At 37.9% G+C, this 21,833-nt stretch overlaps 1 protein-coding gene across 2 annotated transcripts in view; it reads left to right on the plus strand.

The window, feature by feature from the left end:
* Nucleotides 1-21,833, plus strand: part of PTEN (phosphatase and tensin homolog) — a 101,213-nt gene that overhangs the window by 43,812 nt on the left and 35,568 nt on the right. Inside the window, exon 3 of one of the 2 annotated variants that reach the window (NM_001319898.1) lies at nt 19,637-19,681. The exons of the other annotated variant lie outside the window; for it this stretch is intronic. Coding sequence (NP_001306827.1) covers nt 19,637-19,681 — 45 coding nt within the window. The remainder of the gene's footprint in view (nt 1-19,636; nt 19,682-21,833) is intronic. 2 annotated transcript variants of the gene reach the window in all.

A 21,833-nucleotide genomic window follows, 5' to 3' on the forward strand; every position in this document is an offset into this window, starting at 1 on the left:
ACTATGCCAGTATTTCCTTCCTTGTCTGACGTGAATTCTAAAATTATATGAATACTTTCTCCCTGTTTCCTGGCATTTCCACTCAAACTTGTTCCTCATTCTTGGTTAGAAATACATCCAAAATTATAGTTCGTTTCTTTATTAGTTTACTGATAAAAGAAAATCAAGCATATCAAAAATTTGTTAGAAAATTGCATGTACTTGAAAATATTTTTCAGTAGGTATTTTAACAGTTGTGAAGTCCCTAGTTATTAATGTGTCGTTCTTCTGTTTCAATTTTATGCTCTCTCCCAAGAATATACTTTCTAAGAAGCACGTATAGTATGTTCCATTGGATTTTTTTCACCGATACATCTTTTAGACTTGTGCTAACCAACATGGTAGCCACTAGCTACATGTAGCTATTTATTAAGTTTGCAGTAATTAAAAATAAATTTACTTATTCATTTTCATTTGCAACAGTCACATTTCAAGTGTTCGGTAGCCACATGTGGCTAGTGTCTACTGTGTTGGATAGCCCAGATATAGAACATTTCCATCATTGTGGAAAGTTCTGTTGTAGATGGTGCCATTTTGCATTTCATTCTAAAAAGTTCTAATTCCTGAATATGATGTGCTTCTTCTGTTGCTGTTTCTGCTGTTAAAGTAAATTTGAGACTTTTTTGAGGTAAGTTGCATTTTACAAGTTGATAATTATAATCATATACTCTTAAAAACCAACTTTTTAAAGGTATAATTTGCATGCAACAACATTTACCTATTTTAAGTATACAGTTGACTGAGTTTTGACGTATATACATCCATGTAAAAACATTACCACAATCAAGATTTAGAACATTTCTATCACCATAAAAAGTTTCTTAATGCCCCTTTGCAGTCAGTCCCCAGCCCTGCTTCTGGGGCTGCCCTGCAGGCAGTCTGTAAATTTATCACTCTGTAGATAAGTTTTGCTTGTTCTAGAATTTTACATAAATGCAGTCATGTAATATGTACTCTTTTGGGTCTGGCTTCTTTGTTTTAGCATAGTATTTTTGAAATTCATCCCTGTTGCTTTTATTAGTAATTTGGTTCTTTTTATTGCTGAGTGATATTCCATTTTATAGATATGATATAGTTTATCCATTTACCTGTGGTGGATATTTGTTTTCAGTTTGGGTCTATTATGAACAAAGCTGCTGTGAGTATTCACGTACAAGATTTTTGTGGATGTATGTTTTCATTTCTCTTGGCTATCTGTGAGTGGAATGGCTGGCTCGTGTATTTATAGATCAGTAGAGCAGACTAGAGATTGCAGAAAAACACACATATCGTTTATTGACAAAGGAACAGAGATAATTCACTGGGGAAAGAATACTCTTGTTAACAGAATGATACAGAAGCAACTGTAAGTCAGTATAAAAGTAAAATGAACCTTTCTTATGCCACGACATACCTCATTTTATGGTGCTTCACTTTATTGCACTTCACAGATACTGCTTTTTTTTTTTTTTTTTTTTTAACAAATTGAAGGTTTATGGAAGCTACTCATTGTCAAGTGATGGTTAGCATTTTTTGGCAATAAGGTATTTTTAAGTTAAGATATGTACATTATTTCTTTAGACATATAATGCCTTTGCACACTTAATAGACTATAGTATAGTGTAAACATAACTTTTATATTCACTGGGAAGCCAGAATGGTATAGCCATTTTATTGCCATATTCTAGTGTGTGTGATAGTTGTTCAGTTGTGTCCGACTCCTTGCGACCCTGTGGACTGTAGCCCACCACCTCCTCTGTACATGGAATTCTCCAGGCAAGAACACTGGAGTGGGTTGCCATTCCCTTCTTCAGGGAATCTTCTTGAGCCAGGGGTCGAACCCAGGTCTCCTGCATTCCAGGCAGATTCTTTACTATCTAAGCCACCAGGGAGCCAAACTCAAAACACCTCTGAGATATGCCTGTGGACAAAAATTAACTTCAAATGGATTATAGATAGAACCCTAAAGTGTTGTCATGCAGTCGTGTACAACTCTTTGTGGTCTGTAGCCTGTCAGGCTTTTCTGTCCATGGAATTCTCTAGACAAGAATACTGGAGTGGGTTGCCATTCCCTTCTCCAGGGGATCTTCCCAACCCAGGGATTGAACCTGGATCTCCTGCATCGCAGGCAGATTCCTTACTGTCTGAACTACCCAGTAAGCCCTAAAAACCTCTTTTCCTTTGAATCTTATACCTCTTTAGATACAATAGATTTCCTTTAGTTCTGGAGATCACTATTTTTCACCTGAATTTAATATAAAGCTCTTATTTTTGCCTTTCTGTTTAACTTGAGATAATGTACTACTGTTCAGGCAAGAGTTAAAAAGTACATTTTCAACAAGATACTTTTCTTTTATCAGATATATAACTAATTTTGATTGTGACAATCTGAAGATGACTAGGAGAAAATAGTTAAGGACTATTAGATTGGTGTAAAAGCATTTGTGGTTTTACATTGTTGAACTTGGCCATTGATATTAGAAATACATTCTTAAATAAATGTAGTTACATTATACATCATTTTAATGCACATTTCTTGCTTTGTGTTTTTTTGCTAAAGACATATATTGTAGTTTAGTCATTAAGTCTGAAGAAACTGAACAGTTCTATGAAGACCTACAAGATCTTCTAAAACTAACACCCAAAAAAGATGTCCTTTTCATTATAGGGGACTGGAATGCAAAAGTAGGAAGTCAAGAAACACCTGGGGTAATAGGCAAATTTGGCCTTGGAGTACAGAATGAAACAGTACAAAGGCTAATAGAGTTCTGCAAAGAGAACGCACTGGTCATAGCAAACACCCTCTTCCAACAACACAAGAGAGGACTCTACACATGGACATCACTAGGTGGTCAACACCGAAATCAGATTGATTATATTGTTTGCAGCCAAATACGGAGAAGCTCCATAGCAAAAACAAGACTGGGAGCTGACTGTGGCTCAGATCATAAACTCCTTATTGCCAAATTCAGACTGAAATTGAGGAAAGTGGAGAAAACCACTAAAACATTCAGGTATGACCTTAATCAAATCCCTTATGACTATACAGTGGAAGTGAGAAATAGATTTAAGGGACTAGATCTGATAGATAGAGTGCCTGATGAACTATGGATGGAGGTCTGTGACATTGTACAGGAGATAGGAATCAAGACCATTCCCCAAGAAAAAGAAATGCAAAAAAACAAAATGGCTGGCTGAGGAGGCCTTACACATAGCTGTGAAAAGAAGGGAAGCAAAAGGCAAAGGAGAAAAGGAAAGATATAAACATCTGAATGCAGAGTTCCAAAGAATAGATAAGAAAGCCTTCCTGAGCGGTCAATGCAAAGAAATAGAGGAAAACAATAGAATGGGAAAGACTAGAGATCTCTTCAAGAAAATTAGAGATACCAAGGGAACATTTCATGCAAAGATGGGCTCGATAAAGGACAGAAATGGTAGGAATCTAATAGAGGAGAATATATTAAAAAAAGGTGGCAAAAATACATAGAAGAACTGTACAAAAAAGATCTTCATGACCCAGATAATCACGATGGTGTGATCACTCACCTAGAGGCAGACATCCTGGAATGTGAATTCAAAGGGGCCTTATGAAGCATCACTACAAACAAAGCTAGTGGAGGTGATAGAATTCCAGTGGAGCTATTTCAAATCCTAAAAGACAATGCTGTGAAAGTGCTGCACTCAATGTGCCAGCAAATTTGGAAAACTTAGCAGTTGCCACAGGACTGGAAAAGGTCAGTTTTCATTCCATTCCCAAGGAAAGGCAATGCCAAAGAATGCTCAAACTACTGCACAATTGCACTCATCTCACACGCTAGTAAAGTAATGCTCAAAATTCTCCAAGCCAGGCTTCAGCAATACCTGAACTGTGAACTTCTGATGTTCAAGCTGGTTTTAGAAAAGGCAGAGTAACCAGAGATCAAATTGCCAACATCCACTGGATCATCGAAAAAGAGTTCCAGAAAAACATCTATTTCTGCTTTATTGACTACGCCAAAGCCTTTGACTGTGTGGATCACAATAAACTGTGGAAAATTCTTCAAGAGATGGGAATACCAGGCCACCTGACCTGCCTCTTGAAAAATCTGTATGCAGGTCAGGGAGCAACAGTTAGAACTGGACATGGAACAACAGACTGGTTCCAAATAGGAAAAGGAGTACGTCAAGGCTGTATATTGTCACCCTACTTATTTAACTTATATGCAGAGTACATCATGAGAAATGCTAGGCTGGAGGAAGCAGAAGCTGGAATCAAGATTGCCAGGAGAAATATTAATAACCTCAGATATGCATATGACACCACCCTTATGGCAGAAAGTGGAGAAGAACTGAAGAGCCTCTTGATGAAAGTGAAAGAGGAGAGTGAAAAAGTTGGCTTAAAGCTTAACATTCAGAAAACGAAGATCATGGCATCCGGTCCCATCATTTCATGGCAAATAGATGGGGAAACAGTGGAAACGGTGGCTGACTTTATTTTTCTGGGCTCCAAAATCACTGCAGATGGTGACTGCAGCCATGAAATTAAAAGACGCTTACTCCTTGGAAGGAAAGTTATGACCAACCTAGATAGATCGCATATTAAATAGCAGAGACATTACTTTGCCAACAAAGGTCCGTCTAGTCAAGGCTATGGTTTTTCCAGTGGTCATGTATGGATGTGAGAGTTGGACTATAAAGAAAGCTGAGCTCCGAAGAACTGATGCTTTTGAACTGTGGTTGGAGAAGACTCTTGCAAGTCCCTTGGACTGCAAGGAGATCCAACCAGTCCATCCTAAAGGAGATCAGTTCTGGGTGTTCATTGGTGGAACTGATGCTGAAGCTGAAACTCCAGTACTTTGGCCACCTGATATGAAGAGCTGACTCCTTGGAAAAGACCCTGATGCAGGGAAAGATTGAGGGCAGGAGAAAGGGACAGCAGAGGACGAGATGGTTGGATGGCGTCACCAACTCAATGGATATGGGTTTGGGTGGACTCCAGGAGTTGGTGATAGACAGGGAGGCCTGGCGTGCTGCAGTTCATGGGGTCGCATGGAGTCGGACATGACTGAGCTATTGAACTGAACTGAGTCATTAAGTCGTGTCTGACTCTCTGCAAGCCCATGTACTACAGCATGCCAGCCTTCCCTATTTTTCACTATCTCCGAGAGTTTGCTCAAACTCATGTCCATTGAATCAGTGATACAATCCAAATAGCTCATCCTCTGTTGCCCCCTTCTCCTCCTGCCTTCCATCTTTCCAAGCAATTGGGTCTTTTCCAGTGAATTGGCTCTTTGCACCAGGTGGCCAAAGTATTGGAGCTTCAGCTTCAGCATCAGGCCTTCCAGTGAATATTCAGGGTTTTCCTTTAGATTTGACTGGTTTGGTCTCCTTGCTGTCTGAGGGACTCTCGAGTCTTCTCCAGCAGCACAATTCGAAAGCATCAGTTCTTTGCTGCTCAGCCTTTTCCATGATCCAGCTCTCACATCTGTAAATGACTGCTGGAAAAACCATAGCTTTGACCAGATGGACCTTTGTTAGTAAAGTTATGTCTCTGCTTTTTAATTTGCTGTCTAGGTTTGTTATAGCTTTTCTATAACAAGTGGATTTTATATGACAGGCAACAACAGCTAGCTCAGTGGTTGAACTGAAAAGAAGCTCCAAAGCACTTCCCCAAAGACTGATTTCCACCAAATAAAGGTCATGGTCACTGCTGGTGGTCTGTTGCCAGTCTGATCCACTATCGCTTTCTGAAGCCTGGCAAAACCATTTCATCTAACAAGTATGCTCAGCAAATCAATGAGATGCAGTGAATACTGCATTGCCTGCAGCTGCTCTTGGTCAACAGAAAGGGCCCGGTTTTCCTCCACAACAGCACCCAACCACACATCAGACAGCCAGCACTTCAAAAGTTGAATGACCTGTACCACAAAGTTTTGCCTCATCTACCATATTCACCTGCCCTCTCACCAGCCAACTACCGTTTCTTCAAGCATCTCAGCTTTTTGCAGGTAAAACACTTCTACAACCAGCAGGAGGCAGAAAATATTCTCCAAGGGTTCATGGAATCCTGAAGCTCGGATTTTTATGCTACAGGAATAAACAAACTTACTTCTTATTGACACAAATGTATTTATTATAATGGTTCCTATTTTGATTAATAAAGATGTGTTTGAGCCTAGTTCTAATGATTTAAAATTCACAGTCTGAAACAGCAATTACATTTCCACCAACCTAATGACGTATTTGAAGTTTACCTTTGTTTAATGGGATTAAGCATGGTATGATTTATGTGTTAAAAAGAAAAACAGCAATCCAATTTCACGTTTCAGTAAAAGCAGTAGCAGCTGTAGGTATGTTAGGGTTGTAAGGGCAAATATTGATTCAACGTGGATACAGCAGATGACTTAAATATGGTTACCAAATAGCTGTAGAAAAATGTAGCATATAAAGTAATTATTTTTCTTTTTAGCCTACGCTGGATTGGTAAGAATTGTCTAGTGTCTGTTTTCTGAATGGGACACCTTTTTAAAAAACGGGTATGCTGGGTTTCTGTCACGCTGCTGGGAGCAGTTGTTATTAATGATTGTGGTTGTTCATACTTGGAGTTTTGTTACCAGTGTATCTACAGTAGTGTTTGTCACTTTGCAAGTTTTCAAGAAATATTTTTTGGATTATATTTATTTTATCAGTTGTCCAGGCACTTGCAAATGATAGAATACTCTAATCTATAAATACTGGCACAGAGCAGAAATATACTAGTTCACCTTTAAGAAACAGAAGGACTCTTAGAACTTTAAGACTTCAGATTAATCCAATGGAATATGTTTACTTCATCTACATAAAGCCTTTCAGTGTAAAGAAAGACCAGTTGGCTATTGAAATATAGGAAAAACGCTGCCAAGAGAAAGGAAGCCTTAGCCAATGAACTTCAGATATTTTTGGCAAAACTGTTCCTTTTGTGGAGATGGAAACATCAGAATATTTTAGGCTATTAAAAATTGCTTCATTTTACTAACTTCTCGTGTTTGAGTTCACACTTATTCAGCAACATTCTGATTATACTTCTCAGATCTCCTTACGGTGAGATATGATCTTAAATGAATAATTTAGTTCTTATGGCAGTTGGATTTTTCAATAAATTAACATATTGCCGTTATGATCGCTATAATAATTATACATCAGTCATACAATACAGGTTCTAATTTCCTGGGGGGAAAAACACTGCTCAATATGTTGACATGATCAAGTTTAATTCTGAAAGATAGAAGATCAGACTCTGGGCCACCAGTAACTTCACCAAAATAATAACTAACTGAATTTCTGATACCTTCTAAGAGTCAGTAAAAGCTTATCTTGCTACCTAGATTCTTTCTCCTCTCTTGGAATGAATTCAGTAGCAAGGTGTTAATGTATAGAGCCTCTAGAGTTAGTTGCATCTAGATTTAGTTTTGCATTTGATTTATGTAATCTGGCTTCTTTCAGTTTTTAACATTGCATAGTGTATTCATTGCTTGTAGAGTGTGCCAACTTATATAGCAAGTATTTGTAATTTTGAACTTGCCTTATAATCACTGGCTTTTTTAATTGGAGTGTTTAGTCCATTTATATTTAATATGATGATTAATATGTTTTCTTTTAGTCTAACACCTTCCTATTTGTGTTTAATTGTTCATTCATTCCTATTTCAGTCTCATTCTCCCTCATTCCTTTTTTTCTGTCCTCTTTGGGGTTAATAGAATATTTTGAAGTATTCCATTTAAATTCTTCTATTTTTTAGCTGTGTGTGTGTGTGTGTGTGTATCTGTATATATTTAGAGTTTGTTACAGGAATTATAGAACACAGCTTGTTATAGTTCTCCTAGAGTTGTTATTGTAAGCATGAAAATATAAGAGCCCTACAACAGTAAAATTCTGTTTTCCTCCATTTCTTTTGTATTATTTTGTCGTGTATTTTATGTCTACGTATGTAGTAAACCCCAGAATACAGTGTTTTTTATTTGCTTTAAGCAGTTATCTTTCAGTGAAATCAAGAAAAAAGATGTCCTTTTATACTCCTGTATTTACTATTTTTGATGCTTTTTTGTTTCTTTCTTTAGAGTCAAAGTTTTCATCTGGAATTAGTTCCTTCAGCCTAGGAACAAGTTTGCTGGTGACAGATCCTCTGTATTTGTTGACTGTTTTTGAAAGGCATTTTGCTGGATATAGACTTCTGTGATGGCTTTGTTTTTGTTTTTGAATGCTACATTAGATCTGATGAGAAGTCTGCCATTATTCATGCTTGTATTCTCCTAGATATATAATGTATCTTTTTCCTGACTCCTTTTGTTTTTTCCCTTTGGTTTTCAGTGGTTTTGATTATGATAGGCATAGTTTGGTTCTTTTTATATTTGTCTTATTTGAAGTTTATTGAGCTTTTAGAGTCTCTAAGTTGTTTTATATACCGTGGGTGGGAAATTTTTAGCCATGATGTCTTTAAATTTTTGTTTTTCAATTTCTTTCTTCTGTTCTCTAGGTTAAATAAATAACTACTATGTGTTATCAAATTCATATCTTTATTTTCCAGCTGATATCTATGCATAACAAACCTCCCTCCAAACATAAATTGCATAGAACATTTATTTATTTTGTACTCACAGATTAAGTGAGTCAGAAATCTGGACAAGGCATGATGGAAATGACTTGTTTCTGCTCCAGAATATTTGGGGCCTTAGTTGGAAAAACTCAGTGACAGGAGATGAGTTTTGGCAGATTGAGGGCTGAATCATCTATTTGTATTTTCACTCATGTGTCTGGTATAGGCTGTTTGTTATCTGGGTCTTTAGTTGGGCTGTTGGCCAGAGCCCCTACACTTGGCCTTTCTTTGTATGCTGTTTTGAGCTTCCTCATAGCATGGCATCTTCTTGAAAGTGAAGATCCAGAGTCCAGGGTAGAAGTATATGGCATTTTTTATGACCTAGTGTTAGAAATCGGAGAAGGCAATTGGCACCCCACTCCAGTACTCTTGCCTAGAAAATCTCATGGACAGAGGAGCCTGGTGGGCTGCAGTCCATGGGGTCACTGAGGGTTGGACACGACTGAGTGACTTCACTTTCACTTTTCACTTTGATGCATTGGAGAAGGAAATGGCAACCCACTCCAGTGTTCTTGCCTGGAGAATCCCAGGGACTGGGGAGCCTGGTGGGCTTCTGTCTATGGGGTCGCACAGAGTCAGACACGACTGAAGTGACTTAGCAGCAGCAGTGTTAGAAATAGCTTTATCTCACTTCTGCCAGTACTCAGTTGGTGGAGGTAATCATAGAAGTGTGCCCAGATTCAAGGGGGATGGACCATAGACTCCACCACTTAAAAGAGACCATTGTTAAGGTTATGTTTATGAGGAGCATGTGGAATGGGGAATATGTCATTCTTAGAAAACTCAATCTCCCACATCTTCTGAAGTCCTCAGTATTGCAAGTAGATTTGTCTTTTCAGATATTGTACTTTTGAGACCTAGAATTTCTGTCTCTTATAGTCTCTATGCCTTTGCTAAGATTTTTCATCTTGTCACTTAAGCTGTAATCATTTTCTTTTACATTCTTGTATATTTTTATAATAGCTGCTTCAAAGTCCATGTCTGCTAATTCCAACATCTGGTTCATCTTGGAATTGGTTTCTGTTGGCTGCTTTTTTTTTCCTTCTTGGTCATAGATCATATTTCCCTGCTTTGCATGTCTAATAAGTTTTAATTGCGTGATGAATGTTTTGGATGATATGTTGTAGGAAGTCTGAATTGTTACTTTAAGTGTGCTGAGTTTCATTTTGGCAGGCATTTAAATTAATGGCTAATCTCCTTATATTATCAGACTTGATTTTCTTTGTTAAGGTAGGCCTGTTTCAGTTTTGTCTTTTGCTTCATGTCATGGTCCTTATTCCTCAGGTGTGGCTTTCTAGGGTCTCAGCTGAATACCTGAGGTCTCTCCATTCTGGCTGGACAGAACTCTTTCTCCCAGTACTGTGCTTTCTCTGATGTTATCTCCATTATGCTTCCAGAACCTGCAGATATGCAGCCTAACCCATGCCAAGGCCCTGAGGTTACTTTCCACACAAACTTAGAAGTCCCTCCATCTCTTCATCCTCCTTTTTCTGCTATTGTGTTCCACAAACTCTAGCTGCTTTACCATCCAGAACTCCAATTTCTGTCTGTTTACCTCAGTGAAACCTTTGTTCCATTTCCTTCTGCTCTGTCAAAAAAGAGTCTTCAAGCTGAAAACAAGGCAGGCTTGGGGTTGTTGTTCAGTCGCTTAGTTGGTCTGACTATTTGCGACCCCATGGACTGCAAGACACCAGGCTTCCCTGTCCTTCACCATCTCCTGGTGCTTGCTCAAACTCATGTCCATTGAGTCGGTGATGCGATCCCGACCATCTCATCCTCTGTCGTCCCCTTTTCCTCCTGCCTTCCATCTTTCACAGCATCTAGGTCTTTTCCAATGAGTTGGCTCTTTGCATCAGGTAGCCAAAGTATTGGAGCTTCAGTTTCAGCATCAGTCCTTCCAATGAATATTCAGGGTTGATTTCCTTTAGGATTGACTGATATGATCTCCTTGCTCTCCAAGGGACTCTGAAGAGTCTTCTCCAACACTGTAGTTCAAAAGCATCAATTCTTTGGCACTCAACCTTCTTTATGGTCCAACTCTCACATCCATACATGACTGCTGGAAAAACCGTGGCTTTGACTATTCAGACCTTTGTCGGCAAAGTAATGTCTCTGATTTTTAGTATGCTGTCTTGGTTTGTAATAGTTTTTCTTCTAAGGAGCAAGCATCTTTTAATTTCATGGCTGCAGTCACCATCCTCAGTGATTTTGGAGCCCAAGAAAATAGTCTATCAGTGTTTCCATTTTTTCCCCATCTATTTGCTATGAAGTGATGGGACCAGATGCCATGATCTTAGTTTTTTGAATGTTGAGTTTTAAGCCAGCTTTTTCACTCTTCTCTTTCAACTTCATCAAGAGCTCTTTAGTTCCTCTTCACTTTCTGCCACTGGTGGTGTCATCTGCATACCTGAAGTTATTGGTATCTCTCCCGGCAATCTTGATTCCAGCTTGTGCCTGCATCTACCCTGGCATTTCGCATGATGTACTCTGCATAGAAGTTAAATAAGCAGTGTGACAAAATACAGCCTTGATGTACTCCTTTCCCAGTTTTGAACCAGTCCATTGTTCCAAGTCTGAGTCTAACTGTTGCTTCTTGACTACTTTGTTTATAATGTATATTCAAAGATAATTGTTATCCTTTTTTAATGTTCAAGGATTATTTATTATGGGCACAACCGCTACAAATTTCTGCTTCCTGTTCTTCTATTTTTCTACATTCCATTCAGGAATGACAAAAGCTTACTACATAAATAATCTCATTTGATTCCTTATAACACACACTTAAAAATAAAATCACTTCAGTTCTAAAAAAGAAAAGTATCTATAAGGGTAAACTTATAGAAAAACCTGCGTACAGGTTTTGCACGAGGCAGGTAAGGTTTCTTTTTCCTTGAAGATCATAGGCCTCTGCTGCCTTTTGTTTAGTTCCTTATATGTTTTTCCCTAATTTTGCAGTTATTTACAAAGGAAAAATGCCTATACCAGTACTCTATAATGGTCAAAGTATATACATGCTCCTGTAAGAGAAATTTTAAGAGATGGCCCCTTTATATTGAATGCCAGTGTGAAAAAACATTTTTAGAACAAAGCTTTTAAAGGCTTATTCATAATAGACTTTTATCTGGTTACAGTAACTTTGCCTACTCTATAATAATTTATAATGTTCAAATTTTCTTTTTTTAAATTGATAGTGAAAGACAGGGAAGCCTGGCATGCTGCATTCTGTGAGGTTGCAAAGTTGGACACAACTTAGTGACTGAATAACAACAACCCATAAGTTTGTATTGATGTCCTCTAGAGATGGCAGAGTGAACATTTTTATTTTATTCTCTCTCCCTCACTAATGGCAGACATTGGTAATCAATCATCATATTCTTTCTCAGTCTCCAACCTGGGTATTGTTCTAATAGCCTTAACATTGCACCTCATTAAGCCACCACCAGTTTGGCACCTATTTGCCATCTCAAATCTATTTTCATTTTACTAGCTTAATCATTATTTGTGGAATATATAATTTAATGAAAGTTTCAGAGCAGTTCAGTTCAGTGCTCAGTCGTGTCCGACTCTTTGCGACCCCATGAATCGCAGCACGCCAGGCCTTCCTGTCCATCACCAACTCCTGGAGTTCACTCAGACTCACATCCATCGAGTCGGTGATGCCATCCAGCCATCTCATCCTCTGTCGTCCCCTTTTCCTCTTGCCCCCAATCCCTCCCAGCATCAGAGTCTTTTCCAATGAGTCAACTCTTCACGTGAGGTGGCCAGAGTACTGGAGTTTCAGCTTTAGCATCATTCCTTCCAAAGAACACCCAGGGCTGATCTCTTTCAGAATGGACTGGTTGGATCTCTTTGCAGTCCAAGGGACTCTCAAGAGTCTTCTCCAACACCACAGTTCAAAAAGCATCAATTCTTCGGTGCTCAGCTTTCTTCACAGTCCAACTCTCACATCCATAAATGACCGCTGGAAAAACCATAGCCTTGACTAGACGGACCTTTGTTGGCAAAGTAATGTCTCTGCTTTTCAATATGCTACCTAGGTTGGTCGTAACTTTTCTTCCAAGGAGTAAGCGTTTTTTAATTTCATGGCTGCAGTCACCATCTACCCTTATAGATACTTTTCTTTTTTAGAACTAAAGTGATTTTATTTTTAAGTATGTGTTATGAAGAATCAAATGAGACTATTTAGTAAGACTTTGTCCTTCCTGAAAGGAATGTAGAAAAAAGAATGGAAAGCAGAAATTCTTAGCAATTGTGCCCATAATAAATAATCCTTGAACATTAAAAAAAGATAACAGTTATCTTTGAATATACACTATAAACAAAGTAGTTGCTAGCTAAAGTAACATAAAAAGTATGTTGATGAAATTGAAGAAAAAGCTTTTCATGTCTGGAACGTCTAGGAGGGGTTTAAAGGAATAACACATTACCAGCATTTTAATGAATCGTTCATTCTGTTTTGCTGACATCATTTCTCACTGATGTCAGATTTGTGATTTGGCACCAAGTGTGTGCTAGTAAATTTTTTTTTTAATATCCTCAGGACAGGCTCAGTATGAATGAAAATACAATTAAGAAAAACCTCCCGAGTCTTTATAAATAAGGATTGCATGAATCTTATTAAAACTAATTATTTCTCAAAGAGGACTGTTGTCACATAAAAAACCTTTCTTGTCTTTTGTACTTCAAAACAGTATATAAAAATAATAATTTTATGTAAACTCTAAAAAATACTGTTTAAAAAAAGAACCTAGACTTTCATGAAGCCCACTCTTTGTAGGTAAAACAGTGTGATGTAACTTGATCAGTTCTTACTTATTTGGGGAAAGACATTAGAACAGAAAACTTTTTTCTTTTGAAAGTAGTACGTGCTTATATTTTAACAACAAAATTGTAGAAGTGTTGAAAGTAAATCATGAAAGGCCCATCTTTCCCTGTAAACCCAGGATAACCACTGTGACCATTTTGGTATGTGTTCTGGCACTCCTTTGGGCTCCAGTTGAAGTGTACAGGACTATCGCATTTGAATAGTATTCCCTGGAGCTGGGCAATGGGATGTGTACATTCCTATTAATATAGTGTAGGTTTATGTATTTGGATTCAAATCATAAAGTTACCAAACTCAGAATGAACTAAAAATGCAATGTTAATCCTCCATAATACCTACTCTCCCCTCCTCTGCTCACATTTACATTGTAGGCTTTCTGAGAGAATATTGTATTTTGTAGAGTATTTTTTGCTTATTCATTTTCTGTCATAAGCAACCCATGGTGGAAGATACTGCAGGTAGCAGTGAGTTGTTGTTTATTAAATTTTATGATCACTGTCCTTGAAATCATTTGTCCGTGTTTTAGATATTCTAATTATCCTTGCTGCTGCTGCTGCTAAGTCGCTTCAGTCGTGTCTGATTCTGTGCGACCCCATAGACGGCAGCCCACCAGGCTCTGCCATCCCTGGGATTCTCCAGGCAAGAACACTGGAGTGGGTTGCCATTTCCTTCTCCAATGCTAATTATCCTTAGCATTATCTATATTTACAACCAAATTAAAATAGAAACTGAGAAAAGTCTAAAAGTATGTATACAGCTTCTAGAACAAAAGAAAGAGAATATCTTTATGAACTGTTTTTGTGTATGGAAAGATTTCTCAGAGAAACTACAAGGTTCTAAACTAAAGAAAAATATGATATATTGGATTTTATAAAAATTTAAAGTTGTTGATTATCAAAGCACGTTATTAAGGAAATGGAAAGGCAAGTTGTACACAGGGAGCAAATATCAGACAAAGGACTTATACCCAGAATATATAGAAGACTCCTTTAGATCAGTAATAAAAAAGACAATCCAGTTGGGGGATAAAATGAGCCAGTAACTTAGATATTTCACAAAAGGAAGTAGAAAACTGACTAATAAACAAATGAAGGATTAGAATTTTTTAAAAAAACCAACAGTGCCAAATGTTGATAAGACTGTGGAGCAACTGAAACTCTTGAAATGTGGTAGATCTGTGGAAGAGAACAGCCACTCTGGAAAGGTGTTCAGTAGTTTCTCACAGAGATAAGTATGCACCCACCCCTATCTACTCTGTGACCCAGCAGTTCTGCTCCTAGCTATTATTTACTCAAGGGAGTGAAAGCATATGTCCCCATAAAAGACTTGCTCAAGAATGTTTATGCACTTTGTTCATAATAACCCCAAAACTGTAAAATCCAAGATTTCCATCAAAGAAGAATGGATCAGTGCTGGTATGTTCATACAACAGAATAATAATTGGAATAAAAAGAATGAACTAGTGATACATGTTACACCATGGATAAATTTAAAAAGTAAGTGAAGGAAGTCAGTTAAAAAAGAATGCATACTTCATGAAATAGTAGTAGCTACCTGAGAGCTTGGTGGGGCTTCGCTGCAAATGGGCATGAGGGAATTTTCTGGGATGGAAGAAGTGTCCTATATTTTGATTGGAGTGGTTGTTACAGAATTCATAGAATTGTATACCTGAGATCTGTGTATTTCACTATATGTAAATTTTACCTAATTTTAAAGAAAAATCCAAAAGTACAAATTGAGAAATATCCAAGAATACAGAAGATAAAGAGGGTACAAGAGATAGGAGTGGAAGAGTCTGTAACATACCACTTTTTCCTGTAATATTATTTATAGTTCAATAGAAGTCTTCATAGCAAAATCAATGCTTCCTGGGTTGGTTGAAGTAGTGGGTTAAAAAAAAGAAATAGGAAGTTACACATACCTTAAATATTTACATATGAATTACTAGAATCAGATAGATTTATAGGGTTTATTAACAACCACTGCCCCATGGCAAGAGTTCATAATCTTATGCCGTGTATCTTGTAGACAGTCTGTTGAAGTTTATGAACTGTTTCTTAGAATGATTTAAATTGTTAAAATTCATAGGATTACAAATATGCCTATTATATTAGTTTTGATTATAGTGGTTTATAAAATATTTTAAAATATCTATATAATAATAGTTATAAACACATTTAAATCTATTGGCAGGTCTAATGTTAATTCTGCAGTGTTGATTGTAAATAATATTTTGGTATCTTCAAAAACTGTAATGTGACATCAGTTAGTGATAAAGTTTTAAGTGCTGCTTGACTGACTGCATAACATACTTTTTCACATTCAAGTTTATGGACTTTTTTTTTCCCCCCTTAATCCAGCCACATGTTTTCATTCTCCCATACTTCCAGAAGTTATATTGTAATTTTGATTTTATCAATATTGAGTTTTTATGTCATAACTAGATAAATGTCGTTTACAGTTAAACCCATTTGCCTGCAGTGTTCCAAAGAATAGGAAGGAGAGATAAGAAAGCCTTCCTCAGTAATCAGTGCAAAGAAATAGAGGAAAACAATAAATTGGAAAGACTAGAGATCTCAAGAAAATTAGAGATACCGAGGGAACATTTCATGCAAAGATGGGCTCAATAAAGGACAGAAATGGTAAAGACCCAACAGAAGCAGAAGATATTAAGAAGAGGTGGCAAGAATACACAGAAGAACTGTACAAAAAAGATCCTCACGACCCAGATAATCACAATGGTGTGATCACTCACCTAGAGCCAGACATCCTGAGATGTGAAGTCAAGTGGGCCTTAGAAAGCATCACTACGAACAAAGCTAGTGGAGGTGATCGAATTCCAGTTGAGCTATTTCAAATCCTAAAAGACGACACTTTGAAAGTGCTGCACTCAGTATGCCGGCAGATTTGGGAAACAGTGGCCACAGGACTGGAAAAGGTCAGTTTTCATTCCAATCCCAAAGAAAGGCAATTGCAAAGAATGCTCAAACTACCACACAATTGCTCTCATCTCACACAGTAACAAAGTAATGCTCAAAATTCTCCAAGCCAGGCTCCAACAACATGTGAACTGTAAGCTTCAGATGTTCAAACTGGTTTTAGAAAAGGCAGAGGAACCAGAGACCAAATTACCAACATTCGTTGCATCATCAAAAAAGCAAGAGAGTTTCAGAAAGCATCTACTTCTGCTTTACTGACTATGCCAAAGCCTTTGACTATGTGGATCACAATAAACTGTTGAAAATTCTGAAAGAGATGTAAATATCAGACTACCTGACCTGTCTCTTGAGAAACCTATATGCAGGTCAGGAAGCAACAGTTAGAACTGGACATGGAACAACAGACTGGTTCCAAATAGGAAAAGGAGTACGTCAAGGCTGTATATTGTCACCCTGTTTATTTAACTTATATGCAGAGTACATCATGAGAAACGCTGGGCTGGATGAAGCACAAGCTGGAATCAAGATTGCTGGGAGAAGTATCAGTAACCTCAGATATGCAGATGACACCACCCTAATGGCAGAAAGTGAAGAAGAACTAAAGAGCCTCTTGATGAAAGTCAAAGAGGAGAGTGAAAAAGTTGGCTTAAAACTCAACATTCAGAAAACTAAGATCATGGCATCCAGTCCCATCATATCATGGCAAATAGATGGGGAAACAGTGCCTGACTTTATTTTTTGGAGCTCCAAAATCACTGCAGATGGTGATTGCAGCCATGAAATTAAAAGATGCTTAACTCCTTGGAAGAAAAGCTGTGACCAACGTAGATAGCATATTAAAAAGCAGAGACATTACGTTGCCGACAAAGGTCCATCTAGTCAAGCCTATGGTTTTTCCAGTGGTCATGTATGGATGTGAGAGTTGGCCTATAAAGAAAGCTGAGCATTGAAGAATTGCTGCTTTTGAACTGTGGTGTTGGAGAAGACTCTTGAGAGTCCCTTGGACTGCAAGGAGATCCAACCAGTCCATCCTAAAGGAGACCAGTCCTGGGTGTTCATTGGAAGGACTGATGTTGAAGCTGAAACTCCAATACTTTGGCCACCTGATGCAAAGAACTGACTCATTGGAAAAGACCTTGATGCTGGGAAAAGTTGAAGGCAGGAGGAGAAGGGATCGATAGAGGATGAGATGGTCCATTGCAATGGACATGAGTTTGGACATGAGTTTGGAGTTTGTTGCCCATCAGCAACTCTGGGAGTTGTTGATGGACAGGGAAGCCCGCCATGCTGCAGTCCATGGGTTCACAAAGAGTCAGAGATGACTGAGCGACTGAACTCAATATAAACTGAGCAACTGAACTCAATATAAACAATATAGTATATTATAGCTGGTTTTTCCTACACATTTTGTTTTCCCTTCTTTCTCCCTTTCTCCTCCTTTCTCGCTCTCTTATTTAGTCTCTGCCTTCTTAACTTTAATTTGTCTCTAAACTTGCCTCTAAGTTTGAGTCTCTGGAAATGTTTAAGCACATTTGGCATTGTATCAATTTCATCTTCTTCAGGAACCTTTTGTTCGTCCCTAAATTGGCTTAGTTTTTCTCTGAGCTTGCTGTATGACTTTCTTCTTGAGGTGTTCCTTCACTATTCATTCAGGGGTTCTCTGTTTTCTGTTTTCTTCTCATGAGTTGAGTTCTTCAGTTTCTGAAACTTGTCATCTTTTTCCATAGGTTTCCCACGCTTGTCTTGGTGGAACACATTTTCTCATAATTTTCTCATAATTTCCTGAGCGAGAGAATATGTGGAAATCAAAATTATTTGGGACTTTGCTTATTTAAAAATGTCTTTATTATAAATTCGCACTTGTTTTATAGTGTATCTTGCTGTGGAATTCTGGAGAAGGAAATGGCAACCCACTCCAGTGTTCTTGCCTGGAGAATCCCAGGGACTGGGGAGCCTGGTGGGCTGCTGTCTGTGCGGTTACACAGAGTCGGACGCAACTGAAGCGACTTAGCAGCAGCAGCTGTGGAATTCTAGACTAGGAATAATGTAAAGTCAGAAGGTTTTGTCTAATTATTTTCTAGCTGCTGGTGTTGCCATTAAAAAGGATGAAGTTATTCTGATTCCAGATTTCTTTTATGAAACCTGATTCAGGCAGTTTCTAAGATCTTAACGTTTATCTCTTCAATATTCTGAAACTTCGCTAAAATATGTATGCCTTTGTTTGGATCTCTCTCTCTTTTTTTTTTTTAATATTCATTATACCCTTTTAGTTTGGAAATTCATGATCTTCAGTTTGGGGTCTTTTTCTTGAATTATATCATGGATTTCTTCTCCTGTATTTTCCATCCTTTTCTCTGGGATACCTATTCATATGTTGCATCTCCTAGATTTTAGGTCTTTTAAACTCGTCTCTTCTGTTTTCCATTTGTTCTTCTATTTATTCTGTTTCCTCAGCCTTACACATTTCTAATCCCTCTGTTACTTACCTCACAGGATTTGGTAAGTTTACATGCATAAACTTACAGTCGTGCCCGGCATAGCCTGGCATATAAAGTGTTGGCTGTGAGTGTTGTTTAGCTTCTTCACTAGTTGTTGAGAGCGAGGTCTTTGGTGTGGATTTTTGGCATAGCAGCTGTGTGACCTCGGGCAAGCCCTGTAATTTCTTTTACCTACTTCCCTCATCTGTAAAATGCGAATAAGCTCTACCTCTTAGATGTTGGTGAGCATCAAATAAGAATATGTATGTGAAAACGTTTTATACACTGTACAAAACTAGTAGTTATTACTTGCAGCTTTCAAATATCAAATGTTTTTAGTTTGAAAGAAATGATGACTGAGTTACTAAGATTATTTTTAAGATTATTTGATTGCATGTGACTCAGAAAAATGTATAAGCTAGGTAACGAGCTAAATGCTAATAATGCTTTTTAAAGAAGTTATTTCTTAATGCTCAACTTCATTATGTTAGGCTGAAGAGAGATTATGAAAATATTCATTTTATGAAAAGCTATGGCTTTACTTCAGATTGTATAAATCTGTGTAATATAATTATATAAGAAGGAACTGCTTACTAGTTTAAACCAATGGAGGGAATATTTATTGAAGTTTATTTTTCTTAAATTACATTTGAGATTAGGAAAAATAGAATCTGTCTTTTGGTTTTTCTCAATAGTATTAATGTAATTTCAAATGTTAGCTCATTTTTGTTAATGGTGGCTTTTTGTTTGTTTGTTTTGTTTTAAGGTTTTTGGATTCAAAGCATAAAAACCATTACAAGATATACAATCTGTAAGTATGTTTTCTTGTTTGTATGCTTGCAAATATCTTCTAAAACAACTATTGAGTGAAAGTTGTTTCCTTGTTAGAGTGAAGTAGAGTTAAAGTTAAAATTTAACAGAATTGTATTCCTAAAACAATTAGTTCAAGAATTCTGATTGAGAGCATTGTTAGGTCATTTAGAAAGTGTAGTGATGAGGTAAAACAGTGTCAGCACAGATTCATGTTGCTTGATCTGCTTCAAATGACTTGGCATCTAGCCCATCTTTGCGCCCATAACCATGTGGAAACTGGAAGTGTAATTCACACAGAGCTTCTATTAAAGCATCAATGCCATCTTCTATGGAGGGAAGCTTCTAATATAATTTTATTCTGTGTCTCTAGGTCAATTGATTGAAAAAGTTATTAGTATATTCTCTAACTGTATATAAGATAAATAAATTACCTAAATTGTTAAAATGGGTGGTTCTTCTTGTTTGAGGCAGGGGTGTAAGGATTGCCTCTTGATTCAGCTAGCTGACCTTATCTTTAACTTTTCCTTTTTTCTTTTGACTTTGTGAGTAGAGATGTGGAAAAAAAAGAAAGGCAAGAAAAATGTGAGGAAAATATTAATATCTTACCATTTTGCCCTTGACCATTTTTTCTTCTCCAAATATTGACCATTTTCTAATTCTAAAAAATGATACATAAAATGTGTTATGTTTCTACATGGCTTTTATTTTTTCCTGTGTGATATGTATAAATTGTGCGTTGAAAAAATTTTTAATCCCAAGTTATGTTTACTATCTACTATTTAATTTCTGTAGAGTTTATCAGATATAAGAAGAAGATTCTTTTCTAGAGTGGGCTTTCAAATATTCACCAAAAAATTAAAGCGTCTCTGTGCCTTATTGGGAGAAGGCAGTGGCACCCCACTCCAGTACTCTTGTCTGGAAAATCCCATGGATGGAGGAGCCTGGTAGGCTGCAGTCCATGGGGTCACAAAGAGTCGGACACGACTGAGCGACTTCACTTTCACTTTTCACTTTCACGCATTGGAGAAGGAAATGCAACCCACTCCAGTGTTCTTGCCTGGAGAATCCCAGGGACGGGGGAGCCTGGTGGGCTGCCGTCTATGGGGTCGCACAGAGTCGGACACGACTGAAGCGACTTAGCAGCAGCAGCAGTGCCTTATTGGTTTATGGGATGTTGCTTTTTTATCTTTAATTTAGTGATCTTTGTGCTCTGTTAAGACTTCAGAAGATCTGAGAGTGACATAGGCGCAGGTGTTGTTTCTTAGTTGTAAAATGATTTCCTCAGATCCACAAAGAAGCAGACATTTACTGAGTGCCTGTTACATGTTGGACATTCTAAAATGTTAGTGCAGAGGTGAGTAAGATGTCATTCCAGCCCTCAAGTAATTAGTCTAATGTAAAAAGTAGACAAAGTATTATAGAAGAGGTAACTCTTGTATAGAAGAGAGCTACATGGACAACAGTCAAAATAATGATTGCCTGTTATAAGGAAGATTTCATAAAGAACAGAATGCTTGAGCTGAGGTGAAAAGAATCATGAAGGTTTACCTACAGGCTTAGGAGGAGGGAAAATGGTGTTGTAGACCTAGAGAATGGCATGTGAGAAGCTTGGTGGCCAGATTTGGTCCATTATGGTCAGATTATGGTGTGTGGAGGGAGCAGTGGTATAATCAAATGAAGGAGAGTAACAAACAGGTGCTGCAGAAACTTAGTTTAGGTGGCACCTGACTCCAGTACTCTTGCCTGGAAAATCCCATGGACAGAGGAGCCTGGTGGGCTGCAGTCCATGGGGTCACCAAGAGTCGGACATGACTGAGCGACTTCACTTTCACTTTTCACTTTCATGCATTGGAGAAGGAAATGGCAACCTACTCCAGTGTTCTTGCCTGGAGAATCCCAGGGATGGGGGAGCCTGGTGGGCTGCCGTCCATGGGGTCACCAAGAGTCGGACATGACTGAGCGACTTCACTTTCACTTTTCACTTTCATGCATTGGAGAAGGAAATGGCAACCTACTCCAGTGTTCTTGCCTGGAGAATCCCAGGGATGGGGGAGCCTGGTGGGCTGCCGTCTATGGGGTCGCACAGAGTCGGACACAACTGAAGTGTCTTAGCAGCAGCAGCAGCAGCTGTTTACAAATGATCTGTGCAT

The sequence above is a fragment of the Bos taurus genome, chromosome 26, assembly GCF_002263795.3.
Source record: "Bos taurus isolate L1 Dominette 01449 registration number 42190680 breed Hereford chromosome 26, ARS-UCD2.0, whole genome shotgun sequence".
In the NCBI taxonomy this organism is placed as follows: Eukaryota; Metazoa; Chordata; class Mammalia; order Artiodactyla; family Bovidae; genus Bos; species Bos taurus.